General features: G+C 52.1%; 1 protein-coding gene across 1 annotated transcript; it reads left to right on the forward strand.

Annotated features, from left to right (window-relative positions):
• The first annotated feature begins 385 nt into the window (after window positions 1–385).
• CFAP70 (cilia and flagella associated protein 70) lies at window positions 386–21,134 on the forward strand. Its single transcript, XM_026048969.1, has 28 exons — window positions 386–579; window positions 635–758; window positions 2,103–2,289; window positions 2,547–2,645; window positions 2,838–2,917; window positions 3,930–4,106; window positions 4,534–4,716; window positions 4,936–5,030; window positions 6,061–6,160; window positions 7,108–7,242; window positions 8,734–8,872; window positions 9,623–9,702; window positions 10,173–10,264; window positions 11,474–11,534; window positions 12,580–12,771; window positions 13,115–13,246; window positions 13,919–14,044; window positions 14,609–14,742; window positions 14,834–14,949; window positions 15,092–15,283; window positions 16,207–16,326; window positions 17,177–17,247; window positions 17,956–18,108; window positions 18,815–18,976; window positions 19,086–19,175; window positions 19,976–20,077; window positions 20,374–20,421; window positions 21,044–21,134. Exons 1-28 carry the CDS (start codon window positions 386–388, stop codon window positions 21,122–21,124), a joined length of 3,465 nt encoding a protein of 1,154 aa, XP_025904754.1. The 3' UTR covers window positions 21,125–21,134.
• Window positions 21,135–21,331: the final 197 nt, after the last annotated feature.

The following is a 21,331-nucleotide window of genomic DNA, read 5'->3' on the forward strand; positions in this document are numbered from 1 at the left end:
GTCCCTGGCAGGGGGCCTTGGCCCTGAGTGGGGACATGGAGAAATGGGACACAGGGATGCCAGGCAGTGGGAACGACAGGGACATGAGGTGCAGGGACATGGAGACGTGGGACTGTAGGGCATGGGCACAGAGAGCRGGGGAATGCCGGTCATGGGGACATGGAGTATGGGGACATGGGCACTGGGATGTGTGGCATGGGGATGTGGGGCACTGGTCACTGAGGTGTGGGGCACCGGTCACTGTGGTGTGGGGCACTGGTCACTAGGATGTGGGTCACCAGTCCCTGGGGTGTGGGGCACCGGTCCCTGGGGTGTGCAGGACGGAGACAAGGGCCGGGGGGACGCAGGGAGCCCCGCACCCTGGACAGGGCTGCCCACACTCGACATGGCGGCGCCGGCGTCACGGATCCCCTTCAAAAGCGCGTGCGCGCGGGCGGAGCTCTCGCGAGAGGCGCGGGTCGCCGTGGTTACGGGACGCGCGGCGCCCGAGAACGCACGTAGGCCGCGTGTTCGCGTCCCGCTGCCGCCGCGCCCGACCCGGTTCGACTCGATCCGGCCCGACCCGACCCCGCCGCCTCGGCCTGGGCCTGGGCCCGGGYCTGGGCCTGCCCTTTCCCTCCTCCCTGTTTCACAGAGCCATGGCAGCGGCTGGCCGGAGAGGGTCCTTGGCCACGCCRTCGGCGACGCCTCTGCCCGTGGAGCGGGAGCCCGTGCCCGGCCGGACGGTGCAGGTGGCCGTGTGGATGGCGCAGGGCCTGGTAAAGCCCCGTGGAGGCGGCTCCGCGGTGCTGGGGTGCGGGTYGTGGTGCTGTGGCGCCGTTACAGGGGTCTCCAGCCCCGGGAAGGAGCAGGATGGCACTGACGGCTTTTTGGGGCAAGGCAAGAGCGCGTAGCAGCGAGACAGATGCCTCTAAAAAGAGCTGTCATTGTCCCTGGGTGCAAAGCCAGCCTGCCATCCACGTTAAATTGCACTGAAATCTATAGGACGGCTCTGGTTCTAGCCAGGCGGTAGTCTCAGCGCTGCTACGAGGTAAGAATAAGCGCTGGGATCAAAACCCGAGCGTGAGGGTTTCCATGTGCCCCGCGACGCACCCGGGTGCCCTTAGACACGGAGAGGGACCCGCGTTTGGAGGCAGCGCGGAGGAGCCGCGTCGCCGCTGCTGCGGACAGCAACGTGCAGGTCTCTGCTCCGGCAGCAGCCAAAAAGCAACCCCAGGCCCCTCTGTCTGTCTCTGAGATTCGTTGTTGTAGTATTCGAGTGCCTCTTGCACTGAGAGATTCAGCAAACAGCACCTAAGAGGAGAATTGCAAGGCAACAAGGGGGAGAATGGTACTGAAAACAGTGGATGGTGGCCTGATTGCGTCTGCAAGGGGGCAGGTGGCTCCCGTTGCTCCGTCTTAGGAGCAGCAGCAAAAGGGAAGAGGGCTGCGGAGGTCCTGTAAGACCAGCAGTATGAAGAAAAAAAAAATCCAAAGATATGAAGTGTGGGAATCCATTTAGCTAGAGGAGGGTGAGAGGAGTATGGAATAATGAATGTTACAGAGAGAGGAAAAAGAAGAGGAGGAAAAAAAGGTTAATTGAATTCTTCTATTTAGCTCTTCATATAATATATGCTCAAGGAGACAGTTGAAAGGACTGGAAATTAAAGCCAAGTGAATGAAATCTCATTTTGTGCAAAAGTCAATATGGAATTGATTACCCCAGGGAAAGGAAGTTGGGAAGCTCCGGGACAGAGCCAGGCGTGTCTGTGGCCCGGGATGAAGCCCGGCATGGCCTGGGCAGGGCAGCCCGTGTGCTCAGGGCGCTGGCCACCCTGACTGGGCACAGAAGCTGTTCCTTACCCAGGGACGTTTATCCCTACCTGTTTTCTCCCCACGCTTCCTAGCAGCGCTGAGGCAGTGCCTGTTGGAACGGGCTGCCGGGCACCGCGGGCTCCCGCTGTCCCTTGTCACCCGTATGCGGATGTTTGGTCCCTCGTCCCCTTGTAGAGAGCAGCCCCAGAGCCCACTACCCCCCTGCTCGGCCAGCAGGGACCCGCTCCCCGGGGAGAGGCTCGGTGGGAGGCTCTCCCGCCGCTCAGGGCGCTGTGTGTGCTTGGCAGAAGGGCAGCCGGAGCGAGACGCCGCTCACGGTGCTGAGCRCCGAGTTCAACGGCGCGCTCCTCGGCGAGTCCGCCAAGGTGGAGGTGTCGCCGGGCGGCACCGCCGAGTACAACTTCACAGCCGGCTTTGAGTACTGCCCCGAGGGGCCCAACTCCGTGGACAGCATCGCCCAGAGCCCTGTGTTCCGTAAGTGCCTGACCCTGGCTCTCCTTCCTCCTCATCCTCATCCTCATGCTCTCAGTGGCTCCGCTCTGCTGCAAGTTGCATGCTCAAGAGCACCACCTCCACACCTCTGTTCTCATCCATACTGACCACCAACATCTCCTTTCATGCTGGCCCCTGAGCTTTGCTGGCCTTGTTAGCCATGGGGGATGAAGTCCCTTAAGCGCTGACCCGAGGCTCTCTGAGCAGCTCTGCCAGCTCCCGGCTATTTTTCTCCACAGTGACAGTGATGGAAGTGTTGCCAAAGGAGAAGAGGCAGAGGGAGGAGAGGACAGTGCCTCTTGGCCAAGCTGTGGTGGACCTTCTACCTCTGCTGCAAGGTACGGCACAGATTTCCAGAGTCTCCACAGTCACTCACTGCTCTTGATCTTCTGTGTTGATGCCTTGCTGTACCTGACCTTTTGTTGACAAATGGGCTGCTGTCTGCAAAACGTTGGCGCTTGGGGGGAAGGGGATGGCAGTAGCACCTCAACTTCAGGAGTTAGGCCTTTTATGCTGTTCTTTCTTCCCAGGACAGTGTTCATTTAAGGTCTGGGCTCCTTTGTATGCGGTGCCTACCTCTCCATTAGAGAGYGTTCCCCCGGAGGCCAAGGTATGTGGAATTTGGAAGCGTTCCTTGGCTCGTTCCTCTCCGTGCCGCTTTTTAATGGGAGGGCGAGCATGACTCAGCCACCTAGCACATTGCTTATACGTTGCGGGCCTATATATTAAAAGCTCGGGGCCTTTCCGAGCCCCGGTGACGTCTGTCCCAGGTCGCTTACGATAGCTGAGGTAGAGCTAGGAAATGCTAATGTGTGCAGCTCCCAGGCTGCCCTGGAAAAAGCATTCAAGAGCTCAAGTATAGTGCTGAAAAATCAGTGAAAGGCACAGGCAGGATTGCCTGCCCACCCTCATTAGTCTTCCCTTCTGCGGAGGAAATGTCTCGGCGTCCCTTATTACACCATTTTTTACTGCTTTTCCTGCAAGGTCCTCACTCATTCAGCATGTTGAAAAATAGCCAGTGAATGAAGTATGAGGCCGGGAAAACGTATCTAATTTTGCTCCAGAGTTTGCATGCAGTGGCACTGCAAGTGGATTGGGTTGTGGATATTGCATTGACTTTTCAGCATTTGAGAGATGTTACCTAACAAGTGAGGCATGAGCCTGCCTGTTAGGGGGAAGGGGGGATAAGGGAAGATAATAAATGCTGAACAGCTGCTTTTATATTGTAAGCCATCCATCCATCCAGGGATGGGAYGGTAATTAAAGGCTGTGAACAAGATGTGGTGAAAGGGCAGGGCTCAAGCACTTGCATCTGCAGCATCAGGAGTTCACCTCCATCCCCACGCTCTCTCACCATTCTCCTTTCATTAAACCCTGCTTGTCCCTATCCTGTGCCCTGAGCAGCTTCTGCTTTAAACAAGTAGCACAAGCAGCACAAGTCAGACATATGACAGGCTGATCATGAGATTCCTTTCCTGTCCTGGTCTCTTTTCTTTTATATCTGAAGTGAGGAGTAGGATATTATTATACATTCCGGCCTTGGTTTTCTACTTACTTCTCCCTCAAGAGGAGGAGAAATATAATTGTCTGGCTAGTGCCTCTAGTTTATCCTTGTCTTGCAGTGTGGCCTTGAAGTGTCTGTGTGCATCCAAGAGCCCCTGCTTTCTGCAGCTCAGCTCCTAAATGGTAATCTCCTGAGTGTCACCTTGGAGGCAGCTTATTCCGTCCCCGAAGCGTTTGTTCCCACTGGACCCCTGCAAAACTACCTGGCTTGTCTGCAAGTGCCAGCAGTTGGAGAGGTGAGAATTGGTCCGGGTGCAGGGAGATGGGTTTCGGCTGCTATGAAGCAGGTTGTTCTCCCTGCACAGCCTGGAATGAATGTCCAGGTCCATGGGAGTGCAGAGCTCTTCCTGTGCRGGTGCTATAGCAGGTCTGCAATAGGTCTGTTGTGATTGCCCATGGTCTCTGAGGTGCAATGTGCTTCCCTGTGAAGGTCTGTGTGYCTTGCGTGAAGATTTGGATTGAAACTGATAGGATTTTTYTATGTGGCTGGATTGTTTTCCATGYGGCTGTTAGTTTTTTCTCRTCACCAATGTGTGCTGTGATGGAGGGTTCTTTCCGAGCCAGGCCCCAGCACTGCTGCTTTGCTTGGTTGGAGCCAGMTCAGAGCAGCTGGTATTCGCTCCTGCTGGGGAGTAAAATCCTTTCACTCTCATGCCCCTCTAGAAAGAAATCCTCCTGATCTTCAAGAACGGAGTCCCGAAGCTCGGTGGTGAAAAAGAGCCATTGCCTCGGCCCAAAAAATGGCCACTTGGTAACACCTTGGCCCCCGGTGCTCTGGACATACCCAACTCCTTCATTGTCGGTGGCCCTTATGAGGATGAGGATGGAGAACTCAACAAAAGAGAGGTAAGAAAAGACTAACARTGTCACGGTTGGCTCTTGATGCTAATGTAGCAGCTGCCCTGTAGCACCACGGTCCATTGCYCTGCTGGGATGTCGTGTGCATGGGGAGTTGAATGCCTGTCCATCTGCCGCAGGTTCTCTTCCAGGGAAAATCTGTGGGGGGTGATGATGAAGGCCTTGGAATTTGCTCTCCCGGCTCTGACCACGTGCTGTTTCTCACAGGACATAGAGTTCAGGGTCCAGGCAGAAAGCGTGAAGAAGAGAATCGTGTGGGACATGGAAAGACGTTGCTACTTGGATCCTGCTGCAGTCCTTGTGTAAGAGAGCTGAAAACCCCCCTTCCAACCCCGAGCAGTGGGGAAAAGCCACCCTAGAATTCACTTAGCCCAGTGACTTGTCTTGCTGGTGACGTGCTGATGCTCTCAGTCCATGGTCAAACTATGGCTCTGCCTTATCTCCAGGTATCTRCTTGCTGCAGGTACTCACATGAGCACCAACAGCAGCTAACTGCCTTTCATTGCTGGCAGCAGCTCCCTCTGCCACACTGGGAAATGATCTTTGTGACTGATCTTGTTCCTCCCCATCCCTCTTCGGGTCTGCAACAGAGGTTTGAAGGATGGAGCAGCAGGGATATCGTCAGCAGATAGGAAGCAGGGTGGTCCAAACAGCTCTCCTCTTAACTACCACTTCAGTTTTGCTAAATTGCCAATATATTAAAACCCTCTCACTCTATCATTTAATTTTGATTTTTTTTAATTGGACAAGTATTACCTATTATGGCCCCAGATAGTCTCAAATCCAGGATAAATATCCCATTTCTCTTTGAAGCCTGCCATATTCCTGGCCTCAGCCGCATCCTGTGGCCATGACTTTCACAGCCAAATTACTTCTCATGTGTGGAAATATTCCCTTCTATSTGTTTTGAATTTTTTCCCTTAACGCTTTTGTCAGCCTGCCTGCCAGTTTCAGAGTTATTTGGCACACTGAGTGGGAGCTCAGGGTCTGCTTTCCCTGTGTAGTTCAGGATTTATACCAAAGTTAATCATGTTCCATTACATCTGCTTCGTTTCTGAAGTAACCAGACAAGGGAGAAAATCCAGTGTGTTGCCCTCACCATTGTTTTATAGCTGGTAGGGCCATAAATCCACGCAGCACTGGATGGAGGGGAAAATGTGCCAGACGGGGGCCCTGCTGCGAARTGCAGATGTTTGGATGCCCGAGGGTGGGAGCAAACACTGGGCGAGTGTTTTGGGGTGGCAAAGAGCAGAACTAAGGGCAGTGTGGCTAGTGTTGGAGAGCTCTGGTGCTCGGTTTCTGCAGCTCCTCAGTGCCCTCCCCTGTGTTCAGCCTGCAGAAGCGCATCGCCGAGTGTCGCTACTGGCCCGTGGAGGTCTGCAGGGTCCCTTTGGTCCCTTCCAGTAAAGGGAAGAACAGCAAAGTTGACAAGGTAAAAGTGAGGGATGATCCGTTGTTCTGCCTAGGGAGGAAGTATTGTGCTATCGTGCATCCCTTTAATGTCTTTATTATACCTAAGCCAGCTTTGAACTAGCCAAAGGGAGTCAGAGGGCTAGTGGCTTCATTAAGTGAGTAGTCAGCCTTATAGAGCTGTGAAATAAACAAAGGAAATAGTTTTTCTTACAGCATGCAGATATCTTGGTAATGGTCTGAAGTAGCTTGGTAGAAGGGGCCAGGGAAGAGGTACTTTTGGAGAACTGAATTCATTTGCTGAGCTTATCTAAAGGGTTTTTCGAGCATCTTGAAGAAATTCATGTCTTCTTACTCTGGGTGCAAATACACTAAGCTCTTCCACTTAAACTGGAGTGCTTCAACTCAGAAACAGCTCCTTAGCTAATGGTGCCGTTCCTTGTGATTGATCATGGTCCTAGTCTGCCCCAGTGCAACATCACCACAGTTAGTGTAAATGGCACTCAGCAGGGCCAGGATTTTGCAGTATATGTGTCCATAATTCCTCCTCCCTTATCCTCAGCCCAGTGCTGATCCAGAGTCTCAGACCTCCTTAGGTTCCTGGCTTCTGCCAGACCTGAAATCCTCACAACCCTGGTAGGGTTGTTTGAGTTTCTCACCTAAAAGTCAATAAATTAGCAGGTGTATCTTGAAAAGAGCATCCTAGGCTGTGGCACAGCGTGGTGTGGGCATTACTAAGACAGGCTGCCCTGCAGGGATGGGAGTAAAATTGGGATTCTGCATATAGAATGACTCCGTTTTTTTTTTTCTTCCAAGCTGTCTCGGCTCCGTGCCAGTGACACAGAGCCACTGGCTCATCAGGTGCATCAGTTTGCTGTGTGGCCTTTACTTAATGGGATCGGTGACCTTGTTTGCTTCAAGAGAATAACAGTCAGTTCAGGAGCTCTGTCCCTTGCTCTGTGTTTCCAGGGAGATGACGACGGACAGGTTTTCTTCCATGGGGTGGCATATATCAACATGGTGCCTTTGCTCTACCCCGGCGTGAAGCGGATACGAGGGGCTTTTCGTGTCTTTGCCTATAAAGACAGCGAGGTGTTTGAGAAGGTGAGTGCAGGCCAGGCTCCGTGCCATCTCTGCTGCCTGCAGCTKGGCACAGTTGGGCTGTGCACTACCCAGCAACTGCCTCTGAGGCTTCTCTGCCCTTCTGATGGAGAAGAAAAAAATAACACCATTTTTTTTAGCCTCAAGCTTCTCGAAGGGAGGATGTTTCCAGGTCGAAGCTGTGAGAGAGCAGGTTTAGGGGCTGAAGGGGAGCTCTGAGGCTGACTTCACTCTTTTCCCTGGCAGCAGCTGAGCGGGGAGAGTGGYGAGAACACTCCTCGCTCCCCAGTCCTGAACATGGGCAAATGAGCTGTGCTGCTGGGAAGAACAAACAGTGTACACTGTCTCCAAAATGATAGCGTTACCCCAGGCAACCACCAAAAGAGCTGTCACTGGAGCTCTTTCAGCTGGAGCTCCTGGAGGTTTATTTGTCTTTGTGTTGCTCCCCCCACATTACTAAAAGTGAGCGTTTTGTCTCTGTTTTCCCACAGTGCTCCCGGAGCAGATCCAAGGTAGTTGCAGGAGGGCAGATACACGGGCTGGTTTCACTACCTGCTTCTCCCTTAGGGCTGTGTCCTGTCTGCAGGAGCTGCGTGAATTGCAGCCCTTCTCCCTGCACCCATGCCGCTGCTGGGTGCTGGCTGTTGAAAGGCACCCAGCTGTACTCTGGTGTCAGCTTCACAACATCCCATCTGCAAACAGCGATCAGTAGGCTACACAGTACTGCTTGTCCTCTAGCATTTGTCACGAGTGCAGTCACACGTTCCCATCTCCTGCGTTTCTGGAAGGTTTGAGCTGCTCTTTGGTCTAGGCAGCACCTGGAACAAGTGCTCCATTCTCTCCCCGGCATTCCCTCAGCTCCTGCCAGCCCAGCTCTTCCTGCACTAACAGCTGGGAGGCAGCAGCCTGTCTTGGTGGTCAAGCAGTGTATAAACACGGCTTCCAAAAAGCCAGTTCCACGTGATTCCCTCATGTGCGTCAGGGAAACTTCCACAGGGGAAGGTGAGCCAAGGTTCACTGYGGGGCAGCGACTTCACCAACAAGGAGCAGTCAGGTTGATCTAAGGGTCCAGATCACTGGGCAAGTTCATGGGGATGAGGCAGATGCAAAATGAAGCCAAGAAATCAAGCCAGTGGGTTAGGACCAGGGCAGTACATAGCTGGCACTAGCTTAGCTGCCACAAAGCTCAGGCAAAAATTGGGGGCAAGCACCTCGATTTAAATGAAGTTCTCAAGAGAAGACAGGGAAGCCCCTATGGAGGCTTTTTCGTGCAGCTCTCTTCATAGCTATCTAATATGAGGTTGCATAGCTGCATGTATCAGAGCTGGGCTTGAGCACAGGCAGCTAAACTCTTAGGAAGGAAGAGGTTGCAAATCTTCTTAGCACATATAGAATCTGTCAATGTGTTTTGCAAGTGAGGAAGACTAGTTTGTCCCTTGATTCTTTACTTTTTACTGTCTTCCTTTTTTTTTTTTTTTTTTTTTTCTTTTCCAGACTAAAAATCAGGTCAGTGTTTTCCGGGATCTGAAGCCTCAGATCAGTCTGATCAAGGAAGGGCAATGGACCCCAGGACTCAGTCCTCCTCTTTCCAGAACTGTTTCCAGTAAGATACAGAGGGAGGATAAAGAAAAAATCATCAAAGAGAAGGAAACCATCAGGAAGGTAAGGTCCAGAGAGGCATATTAGAATACAACCCATTTGCTGCCTTCAGGGAGGAATGGAAAAAGCAGGGGGCACAGATGCTGCATTGGGAGAAGACTGACTGCTCTGCAGTTGGTGAGGAGACCCCAATGTGTGATATAAGCAGTGGGAGCCAGGCTGGATGGTCTCTCCCATCCTCAGGGAATAAGAAAGGAGGCTGTGTCCTTCTTGCTGGAGCAGTCCAGCTTCAGATAGCAGTGGCAACTCCTTCTCATAGGAGGTCTCCAGAGCCATTGCTGTCTAGGGGAGAGACACTCCCAGCCCAGGATTAGCCCCAAGAGCTAGAGACATAGGGGATAGATCCATGAGGGCCCAGGGCCCTCGTTGCAGCTCAGCTGCTYTGCAAAGCTGAGACCCATGATACTGCATGAGGCTTACAGACCTGCTTTCTAGGGGTCAGTGTCTCAAGATAACTGCTGGTTAACTGTTCCCTGCCTCAGCCAGCTGAGAGATTTATCATCTTGGAAYTGCAGGACGTGCTGCCTGATCAAACGTGCAGCATGGAGCATGGCTCGCTGCTTCAGGCCCACGACTTGCTAAYGTGTTGTGCTGCAAGCAGTCAGCAGTTATACAACCACTGGGTTTAAAAATGTGTAACTCCACCCCAAGTCACATCCTGCATTTGTGAAGGCATGAGGTACATTGCATGGGAACAACTGACATCTCTTTTTTCTTTAATAGTTGTCCACCGTAGTAAAAACCCTGTCATCAGATGTTCCAGCAGAAGCTGAAAATGTCATATATCTCAACCACAATGGACAGGTACCTCAAAGATATGGAAAGAATGCTGTACCATCACTGTGCGAGTGGCTCCTACCTTTTAAATGATTAACCTCTGTGAGAATGAGTTGGACAAGGGACATCTTACACAGATGCTATTCTGGAGTTCCTCCAGTGACATCTGGCAGGAGCATTGGGCTAGAAGGTCCCTGATGAATAATCAGGCACTTATTTAGAAGAGTTCCTTCATATTTTGGATTCCTCAAATCATCTAAGATGCCTATGCATTCTTCAAGGATATTAACTGTTTGGCCTCTAATTTTTTTTTCCTAGACTGATTTCTTGAACTACATTTTGCTACTGTAAATCACTTTGAGGGCAGGTTACAAAGCAAGCTGTATAYGGTTTCAAAGGGATTTGCTGAAGATCTGTAGCTTAATGCTCAGTCTTTTGTCATGCCATTGATGGCTCTAGATGACAAGATTTTAACAGAGCAATGTTTGTCTTCACAGCAATATTTTGAAGCAGGAACATTCCTGGTGATGGAGATAAAGCTGGAGAAGGCCTTGATACCAAAACGATTGCCAGAGGAGCTTGCCATACAGTAYGTAAAGATGTGCTGCAGCTCTGGGGCTGACACTCAGGGGCTCCACAGGACAAAACCAGGACTGTACAGGGATCCACTCCCTCCAAGACCAGTTGAGCATGTGATCCAAAACCCCCTGAAATCTGGGAGAAGGACTGGGCAGACCTGTTCCTGTGAATGTTGGGTTTGGAAAACAGTGGTGGAAAACAGTGAAACCTATCAGGTCTTTGCCTCTGTGCAGAGGTTTTGTAGTTGTGAGAGTAGCAGAGACCTGGAATTAGGAGCTGGAGAAGTCTTCTGGGCAGAGGCTCTGTTGGCTGGCAGAACTGTTTCAGCAGTGGTTTTTCTTTGGTGCAGAAGAAGCAGGGACCAAGACAGGAGAGGATGGATGAGTGGGTTGGATAGTGGTTTAGAGATGTGTGGTGCCTTCGTGCCAACGGGGAAGAAAGCTTGCTARAGAACCCAATGAATTTAGCTGTTTTGAAATGAAGAAAATGAAGAACTTTTTATATAAATGTTGACTGAAATTACTGTAATCCTAAAGGATTTTAATAAATATTTGCAAGATCATTGTATACAGTGTAATATTTCAAACTGGTTTCTTTATATTATACTGTGCCTATGTGTGGCCAAGGCATAGAGTCCCACAGCTGCACTGTGGGATGTCAGGAGCTGATGGCCTGAGTAGACTGGGGTTCTCAGTGACAGAATTCTTCAGAGATTTCTTCAGGTTGGTGCTTTTTTTTGCATCTATTTTGGGAGACTAAGGAAGCTGAGAGTTAAAAGAATAATAACTTGGTAAGAAGGACTGTTTTTGCAGCAGAGTGGGGCTGAATATTGGCAATAGCACACATTAACTCCACCTGTCGGGCTGGGCTGCCTTTCTAAAGCAGCTTTTAAGTAGCTTTTGTGTGACAGGTCAATCAAATTACTGAAAATAACTAAGTAAATTTCTAATCTCCGTTGAGTGTAAAATCATCAACAGAGAGCGAGGCAGTAGTTAGCTCTGCCAAGAAATTATTACGAGCTGCAAGGATTGACTGTAGGCACCCTGGGCTGGAGCTCGTTCTTGGTTTGAAATTTCACAWTTTTCCCCTTGTTTGTCCCTGTGAGGTATCTCAGGAATACGATGATGAGCTTGTGATGAGCTTGGGCTTTCTGTGCCCAAGACAAGTGAGCATCCCTGGCAACGTCTTATACTGGTCTCTTTTCTTATCTCACTGACAGGGTCAAGGAGATGATYCCTCCTCGCCCTCTGCTGCCTCGCCGGACTGCAGGAGCTGAGCAGGTTTGTGCCTTGTCACCACGCTGCCACCTCACCACGCTCCCATCTTGTTCTAGCTCATCCCTCTTGCACAGGAGAGCTTCCTTTTCAGTCTGATCTCCCCAGTGACACACAGATGGGATGTGTAGAGGAGACACATGGGCAAGAAACCTTCTGGATATGTTATCTTTGCAATATCATGCCTTGGAAAACCATGCATGGGTTGTGTTACCCCTGTTCACAGCCCATACAAGAGGGAGAGATCTAGGAGAGGCAGAGAGGAAGAGTATGGAGGTGKTTGGGAGCTGGATGTTGAGGAAGGCTACCAGAGGTTTGTATTTACCCTTGGACAGTCCCAGTCTTTTTTGTCTCAAGACATGTGCTTCTCCAGACCCAGACAAACAGGAGCAGAGTCACAGAGTAATAGAGTTACCCTCAGGTAACTGAGAATTTTTGAGTTTTTTTGTGTGTGCAATATATTGACTCCAGAAAATGGCCTGAGAGCACTGGCTCCTTCTAGGCATGGAGCAGCTATCACAGGAGCATGTCCTTGGATGCCCCACGGCCAATGGTCAGTTTAGAACAGTGGTAGGGCAGTACTTTAGCAGTGCTTAAATAGTTGACCCCAGAGCTGCTGCAGGATTGATTTGTGCYGGACTGTCTGGAGTGCAGAAAGAGACAAATTTTGAGCATTTCTGTACGTGGAAGCTTTTGTCTTTGACATTATGGAGATTACAGATTCTGTTGAAGGGTACTGGCCCAGGGGTTTAAGGGGCTCCCGCCATATGAGATATTTTACTTATGGCTAATTACGATGCTATAAAAGAGATGATGACTGAAATACTGCATTCTTACTGAAAAACATAGCAGAAGCAAAATCTAATTATCAAGGAGCTCTTTTGTATTTACAGGTAGATATTTTCATAGCCCTCAGGCACGGAAAGAAAAGAATATGTGACAGACTAATTGAGACTGAGTCAGGTGGAGTTTATGTAAGGTTCAAGATTGATGGCACAAGTAACTTGTGAAGTTTTCTTACTTATTTTTACTGCGGATTCCTGTGTTCTAGGCTGTAGAAGATTATCACAACCAGATCGCGAGCATCGCTGTTGCCATCCTGCATGAATACCACGAGCTCTTCGGGAAGCAGCTGTCTGACCAAGGAGCCATAAATCAGCAAACCCTGGAGGAACAGAAGTGTCAGCTCAACTTTGAGCTCAATAGCTCAGGAAAATATTTTGCCTATAAGGAACAGCTAAAGGCAAGGGTTCTGTGGTGTTGATTTATTTCCCTACCTGCTCCTGCCCTGGCAGTTTCTCATTGAGGAACTGCTGCTCTGTGGTGGTATAACAAGTGCCAGGTTATCCCTAAATCCCAGCTATCCAGAGCTGTTGTAGCTGGGAGAGGTAGGGCTGAGGAGCAGGAAGGGAAATCATCTCTGTTTTTCTTCCTTCTATTGGTACTGGACTGGATTTCTTCCTTAGAGCTAAACTGGAGCTTCAGGCTGRATCAGTTGTGTTTTGGCTCTGTGCTACCGTGATTACAGAGCTGTTGGRGAGGCAGGGGAGACAGGGGACTTGTCCAACAGCCTCGTGTCTCTGCAGTATGCAGTGGTGAAGATCGTGAGGGAGAAGTACCTGAAAACAACAGCGTTTGAGTCTATGGAGCAGTTCCAGGCGTTTCTCAGTGAACTCTATGTGTATCTYGTGGATCAGATGCATGTCGCCTTGAACCAGGTAGGCAGAAGTCRTGGCAAGTGGGATGGGTGCCTGGGACATACTGGCTTCACTGTGGAGCCGGGGCTTGACCCTCCTTCAGGCGAAGGCAGCGAGGCTTTTGCCTTCACGACAGAAGCAGGGCTGTGCTTCCCTCTGCTGTACTTCCTAAATGTGGGCCCTGAGCCACTCCCAGAGGCCCATATTTAAGCATCAGGGTTTGATGAATCCGTTGCTATATAATCCACATGGTAGGATGCATGTGTTGTGCCTCTCGGAAAAGCTGCTGTACCTGACAGTCCCAGCAACAGTGTCTGGGCCTGTGTTATCTGGCACAGTCACACAGGTAGAGGACAGACCTCCCAGCATGGATTGTGGTCACCAGTAAGTGACACCATGACGGAAGTTTGGAATGTTTTTGATCTAGGGATGCTTGTACTTGTCAGAGGTACTCCTGCAGATAACAGGAATGCACCTTCCGTGTGTGACAGGGCTAGCTGGGAGTTCCCCAGACTGCAAAAATGTGTCCCAACACAGGCAGCAGCTGGGACAGCCTGACATTCCAACCTCCCCAGCCTGGGCACACCAGAGCCTCCTCTGCATGGGGCAGGATCAGGGACTGYTGCCGTAGTGTGATCACATCAGCCTTCCTCACCCTCCCCAGCACTAACTCGCCRTCTCACCCCTTTTGAGGTGCTCTCCGAGGAAGCTGCTGACCCTGTCCCTCCATCCTGTGCGACCGACGAGCAGCTCCGGCTCTTTGCTCGCGAAGCTGAAGTCGGCAGGGACTACCAGCTGGCATCTCTCTACCATCAGCAGGTGAAGCAGCCCCTGCTCTTTCCTGTCCTTCTCCGATGCGCCTGGGCTGGCAGCAAGCACCCCACCACAGTGGCCAYGGGGCCCCAGTTGATGACAGACCAGGGGCTCAGCAGCCAGCCACGTATGTTGTGTGCAGAGGAAAGAGGTGAATGTGACCAGGATGCTCCTGCTCGGTGTGAGGGATTTGCTAGGCAAATGCTGCTCTCTGGAGGATTGGGAGAGAGGCTGGCCAGGTCACTGAGATCTTCAGCCTCAAAGCTAGGAGAAATGGGATGAGCATGGGAAGGCATGTGGGGTGAGTGCTGGGAACACTGGATCCTCTAACAAGAGGCTGCAGGGAGGTCAGCTGAAGCTGAAGGACTTGTAAGGAGCCTTAGAGAAAGTAAAGCATGATTCCTGCTAAGGGAAACCCTAGCAGGTGATAGAGAAGGGCTTTATTGTTGCTCAACAGAGCTAGGATGGCCAAGGAAAGCAGTGGCTGTTCCAGAACTGCCTCCTTGGTCTACGTGCTTACTGAGTGTGGTTTTGGGGAGTCCCCACTCCAGCAATGATCTTTGTGTTCAGAGAATAGCTCAGGACCAGCACAACATCCAGTGCTGGCTGGACTACGGCGCGTTCTGCCTTCTGCTCGAGGACACAATCAAAGCCCAGGAATGTTTCCGGGAGGCTCTTCGCCTGGACCCACATCACGTGCAGAGGTACTGGGGTCCCTGGTGCATGAGAGGGAGGGATGTCCCCCATGTCACTGGCTGGGACCTGTGAAGATAACCTCTTGGACCCTGTCTCCAGCTTGTTGCTCTGTGGGATTGTAGCAGTCATGCTGCAGCATTATGAAGAGGCAGAGATCTTCTTTGAGGATGCCACCAGCTTGCAACCACTCAGTGTTGTAGTTTGGACTCTTTCAGGTACAAAAGCAAGCCAGTCTGTGTGCCCCAGGCACTCCTGAATAGCTGAGTGCTGCTCAGTCTCCTGYTCCTCTTTCCCTTGATCTAATCTGAGGGATAAGTGAATGATTTCTGCTCCTATTGCTCTTCCTTTCTCCCATAGGTCTGTTCTATGAGCTGCAAAATAACAACATTAGGGCAGAAATGGCTTTCCGAGAGGCTAACAAGCTAATGCAGGCGCAGCTCGCCATGGAGAGGAGCATGCCTGGGGCTGCTGAGGGAGAAGGAAGGAAAAAACGACTCTCTGTTGAGTGTGGGAGGCCTCTCAATCCATATCCAGAAGAGTCCTTGCCAGGTAATCCCTAGCAAAGCCAGCAGGTAGCCTGGCCATGGCAAGGAGGGGGATCCGAGCAGCGTGGGAGATGGTCAACAGTGGGACCTAGGTGGAGAACTGTAAGGAAAGATGGGGACCAAGAGCTGGAATAGCCTACCATGAACCTTAGGTATCAGAGGCAGAGAAGAGCAACAAAYGTGCTGTTATAAATGTGCTCTGAAAGCAGCACACAATGTTTCCTCTTACCCAGAGAGGAATCAGCCTCTGCTTCTATYGCTTGGGCGCGGCCCGGTGCTGCTGGTACCGGTGTGTGGGCAGCAGCCAGGGCAACCAGAAGAAACGACTTCCTTTCTGAAGCTGCAGAAGGGTAGAGCTGCCGTTGTGACAGTTGTGCTTTGTGGTTAATCATGGTTGGCTTTAGAAGCTGCTCGTTCGAGTTCCCAGTATAGCCTAGTCTGAACTACTTGAAATGGACAAAAGGGCAGCTCGATGGTGGCCCTGAACTGAAGGGCTTTTTTGGAGCTTATTTGAGCCGAGACTTATATTGCACCAGGACTTTCTGTCCCAAGTCCTACGTATTTGGCCAGGATGTGGGAAATTCCAGCTGGTTTTCCTCTTAACACTACCATCACTCAAAGCAAAGTGCCTCAGGCACACAGGCCTACAATGTCATATGCCTTTTTTGGCCTATTATATATATACAAGGGATATTATAACCATTCCTCTGTTCACTCGGCCTCTTTTACACAAAACTCCATCCCCTCAACTTGTATCCTGCAAAGAGTTTTCACCCAAAGTTGGGTTTTCATCCCTAAGTTTTCATCCAAGTCCTGGAAACCTGAGGATTCTTTTCTATTTTCTCTCTTCCTGTGGGATTCTGCTCCAAACTGGCCAGTTGATGGATGGTCTTTGCACCTAATGTTCTTTGTGGGGTTTCATTGCAGAGGAGGCTGAGGACAGTGGGGCCAGCAGGCAGCCAGAGGCGAGGGAGCCTGCGCAGCCCGAGGAGGATGCGACTGCTCAGCAGAACAGGAGGCCTAAGAACAAGGAGGCAGCCCCAACAGGTGAGGGTGTGGGGGACCTGGTAAAGAAGGGACAAGATCTCAGTGCTGGGAGAGGCCTTGCTGCAAGCAGTGGACAAGGGGACTAACTGGGGAGCACAGAGCCATGATGGTCCTGATGCCAAGGCAAGACAGCGAGTTTTGTTCTCTCCCCTTGTCTTGGGAGTCTTCAGCCAAGTGGGTTTATCCTGATTTTTTGGAGCACTACACCTCCTGTATCCAGGCAGCTGTGGGGATCCAGCTGCCGTGTCCCGCTGGAATCCCACCCAGGAGGGGACTCACGTGCATCTTCAACAGGCAGCCAGGGCTCTCCTCTGTGGACTTCATCCCGCGATTCCCTTCTGCCTTGTTGTGTTTTGACATCTCCCCATGTGGCTGCCTCCCTCTGCTGCCTCTCTCCTGAGATGCCATCTACAAAACTGTCCCCATTGATCTCCTCCAAACTTGCTGTGCGATTTGCCTCCTCTCCAGCTCTGCTCCCCCATGGATGGCAAAGAGATGGTAGGGCTGGGGGAATCGGGCTCYGATGGATTGGGTTAAGCAGGCAGGGGCCTTGCTGTATTTAACAAGGTTCAGATATAAATTCCAATGTTTTCTTTCTATGCCTGGCCTGAAAAATTTACAAGCTGAGAATGTAGTTTCCTTTCATGTCTCTAAAAATTTAAGCTCTTCAGAAAGAATTTATGAATTAATGTATTTTCAGCCTCCCCTGCCATGTCCTGGGTTTCACACTGTGATGCTCAAGTTCTGAGSCCCCCCTGGGGTCTCCTTCCTTGCTCTGGTTTCAGAAACAGAGCGACTAGTTGGAGAGTGACAGTGACACCTTCTCTTGCAGCGCCACCCCCTGTTCCAGGGCTCAGCCGACCTCCCTGCTCCATCTTCATGAAGGCAGTGGACTTCCTGATGAAAGTCAATGCCATCCAGGTCAGCTTTAAACAGAGTGGAGGAGAGGGAGGGGAGGCTGGTTTATTACAAAAGAGCTTCCAAAAGCCCCTCTTTGGGGCTTAGAGAACAAGCTGTGCCCACAGCAGATGCTAAGTGCAAGAAGGAGTAAAAGYACCACTGGCAAGTAATACAAAACTGCAGCCAGGGAAATTATTCARACCAAAATGCTTCCCGGGGACTCAGCCATCCCAGGCAGGCAGAGTTGCTGCAGTGCCTCAGCTCAGCASTGCTTGCTGTGGAGAGCAACCAAGCTGCAGAAGATCCCCGCAGATGTGCCCTTCCCTTTACACTTGCAGAGGAGATGCATTGTTGTGATGCTTCCCAGCCGGTTCCCCATTCTCGTTTTAGACACTTGCATGTGCCAGAGCAATTTTTAAATCACTGGTGGGGTGTTCCTTTCCCACACGGTGATCTCTGTGGGATTTCTCTGACTGCCACATTGTGCTGTCTGCCTTGGTTTTACATGGCAGTGAGAGCTGCTTAAAGCAAAACTGAAGGAAAAGCAACAGGAGGTAAACTTATCAAGGGAGAAGGAAAAAACCTCCTGCCTTTTTCCTGCCCATGGAAGTCAGGGATGCAAGGCAGTGCTCCCGAAGTGTATGCTGGTGTATGCAGGCAGTGTGTGCACCTCCTGAGGGTGCCAGTGCTCTGCCTGCCCTCCCRACCCTGCCGCTGTGCCCTCCTCAGTTTGTGCACATGGCGCTTGCCCACGAGCTCCTCAGCCTCCAGGGAGGCCCCAGCTGTGGCTACTACCTGGCGCTGGCCCAGACCTACCTGCTGAAGGAAGACTTCTCCAAAGCTGAAGAATGTCTCTGCGAGGCCGTTAGACTCGACTACACGGTAATGCTCTGGRTCTTAACATGGTGCAGTAAATAACRGGAGATTGGGCAAACACTGCGGCAAACTCTGCCTATTTTGATGCTGCAGTGTGAACCTAGAGCCCATGCTTCATTTCCCCTTGAGCAAACTCTCACATTAGTCTGCAGCCCTTTTCCAGGGAAGGGCAAGCAAAGCTGATTAACCACATTAGGATGTGGCCCGCAGCGCTGCCTTCCTCATTACCTAGCTTACTGTTTGCTTTTCCCCATGGAGCTGTGGCTTTTGAATGAGGACTCCTCTCTGCGCATCGGCTGCCTTTCTGTTCCCCCTGTACATGTATTTCCTGATCCTTTTCTGCTGTGTTGGTCAGTCAGCTTTGCTTTTATGAGAAGGACAGTTGCTATTTAGTACAAATGGAAGTAGCTTTCAAGACTGTCATGTTGAATGGGATTTACAGAGGGCTCTAAAATTGATGTCTCTGGTGCCCACAGACACCGAGGGAGCCTTGCACAGGTGAGGACACCACGCAGGGGAGGCCAGAGGTGGCCTCCATCACTGCTGTTATGCAGACAGCCCTCCAAGATGATTTTTATTTTGTCTATGAAGTGCACTCCTCTATAATCAAATATCTGTCAGCTCTTCCTTTCTGCTGATTAGAGGTCCCTGCCCTCCCTGCAGATCTGTCGCCCTGTTGTTTCTCAGCCAYGTCTCCCGGCTTTGTGTGCAGAATCCCAATGTGTGGGCTCAGAAGGGGCACCTGTGCTTCCTGAAGGGAGACCTTGCAGAGGCAAAGCAGTGCTACGAGCACACCGTCAGCTTTGTGGTGGATGCTGCGGACATGCATTTCGTCTACCTGCGCCTGGGCTCCATCTACTTGGAGGAGAAGGAGGTGAGGAGTGGAACAGGGCAGATGGGGCATTGGGGGAATGGCCCAGGAGAGGGGTGGCTGTGGCGCGATGCCCACGATGCCATCAAACCCATGGCTCTCTCCCTGGCAGTACGGCAGGGCGAAGCAGACCTACCTGCTGGCCTGCAAGAACTCGGCGTCCTGCCTCACCTGGCTGGGAGTGGGAATTGCCTGCTATAGGGTAAGTTATAGGTCTAAGATCCAAAGTGTTCCAGTGGTCTGTACTGTAACTGGCTTTAGGGGTCCTGGGGTGCAGGGCTTGCTTTTGCATGACCTCCTTCGTTAAAGAAAAGACTAATCTGTCTGTGAATGCAAAGCTCCTTAAGGCCATCCTGTGCTGTGTGCTGTCACATTCCCAAGGGGGGCACCCTGGGCTGCTCATACAGATGTCAAGAGGACATCCCCCAAAGCAGCTGCCCAGAGAACAGTGCTCTCCTGATCCCTTTGTTGGGCCTGGCAGAGCCTCCTTCCCCGGTAGGCCATGGCAAGTGTGTAACCTGGGCCTGGGCTTTGTCCCCAGCGCTGCCTGCACGTGGCCTGCACGGCACCACAGAGCAACTGAGCAGAAGGGCAACAGAGAGGAATCGCAGCGCGTTCCCTGCCCAAAGGAATCCAGAACCCTGAGAGGCCAGGGGTGTCTGAAATGTTGGCTGGGAATAATATAGTCCCAGGGCTTGCAGGCAGGCAGGCAGGGTGCCAGCTACCCCTGCCTCCAGGGAGTTCCTGCAGCTTTGTGGGAAGAGGGATCAGGAATGGTGTTTCCAATGCTGCTTGCACGCAGCAGATGCTGCTGATGATGCTCTGCTCAAAATCCTTTCCCTCCACCGCTGTCACGGGCAGCGGAGAACAACTCAGTGCCAAGAACCCTGCTAGATGCTTTTATTGCATTGATTTCTTTGGCTGTTGAGCAGGTGCTTGATAAATTCTGAAGGATTTTCTGTCTGCAATGTGCCTTGTCTTCACACCTCTCCCTCTCTCAAGCTGGAAGAGATGGCAGAAGCAGAGGATGCTCTTGCGGAAGCGAACGCCCTGAATAACAAGAATGCTGAAGTGTGGGCATATCTGGCCCTCGTCTGCCTGCACGTGAGTAGCCAGGCAGCTGCCCAGCCATACAGGGACATGGGTTTTAGCCACAGTGGCTCCTGAGCCTGAAAAACATCCTGTAGATCTCAGTGGTAAAAACAGACTGAGGGCTGTGTTCCATGGGGTGCACGGGAAAACAGAGCAGTGCTCCAATGGCCCAAGCTCTTTGTCACCATCAAGTGAATGTTCCCCTGTCAGCCATCCTTCTCCTTGAGCTCTGCTGCAAAATGCTGCTTGGCTGAGCACCCCTTTCCTCGACCTGTTCCTCAGTGGCTGCTCGGGGGCTGTTTTTGCAGGGAGGACGGCAGCTGGAGGCAGAGCAGTGCTACAAGTACACYCTGAAGGTCAGTATCTCTGCACGGYCAGGGGGGCAGCGAGCAGGGTCCCTGTGACAGTGGGGGTAGCCCAGACAGAAGCCACCTCTGCTGCTTGGCACASGCTGCTGTGTGCCCTGCAGTGCCAACCCTTTGCCTTTTTAGGTGCAAGCTGAATAGGAAAATCAGGTACTTGAATTCAAGCTGACAAAGTACATGAAGGGAGAATGTAGGGAGGAAGGGGCCAAGCTCTTCTCATTGGTGGCCAGTGACAGGACAAGGGGYWAKGGGTRTAAGTTGAAACACAGGCAGTTCCATCTCCAGGTGAGGAGGAACTTCTTCACTGTTAGGGTGACAGAGCAGTGGAACAGGCTGCCCAGGGAGGTTGCGGAGTCTCCTTCTCTGGAGGTCTTCAAAACCCGCCTGGATGCCGCCCTGTGCCACATGCTCTAGGTGTACTGCTTGAGTGAGAAGGTTGGACTAGATGATCTCTAGAGGTCCCTTCCAACCTTGAACATTCTGTGATTCTGTGAATTCCGCAGCTCCTGCCCTCGCCCCATCCCTCAGGCCGGGGCTCGGGGGCAGAGTCTGGGAAAGGAGGGGGACGAGGGCTGGGTCCTCCTCAGSCCCTGACCCTCTCCCTCCTCGGCAGCTCGGCCTGCGCCGCGGCGCCTTGCTGGGGGAGCTGCGCGCCCTGCAGCGCCGCCTCGGCTTCGGCGACCCGCAGCTCTGAGCGGCCCCTGAACGAGCGCGCCCATAAACGCTGCCCCGCGCCTCCGAGTCCGCTGCTCCGCGCCGCCGCGGGGCGGGACGGGACGGGGAGGGAGCGCAGCGGGGTGGGATCGCGGCGGGGATGGTGCGGGATCGGGACGGAGCAGGGCGGGATCACGACGGGGAGCGATCGCGGCGGGGCTGGATCGTGGCGGGACAGGGCGGGATC

This window comes from Nothoprocta perdicaria, unplaced genomic scaffold (assembly GCF_003342845.1).
Source record: "Nothoprocta perdicaria isolate Ctin4 unplaced genomic scaffold, notPer1 scaffold_59, whole genome shotgun sequence".
Taxonomy (NCBI): domain Eukaryota; kingdom Metazoa; phylum Chordata; class Aves; order Tinamiformes; family Tinamidae; genus Nothoprocta; species Nothoprocta perdicaria.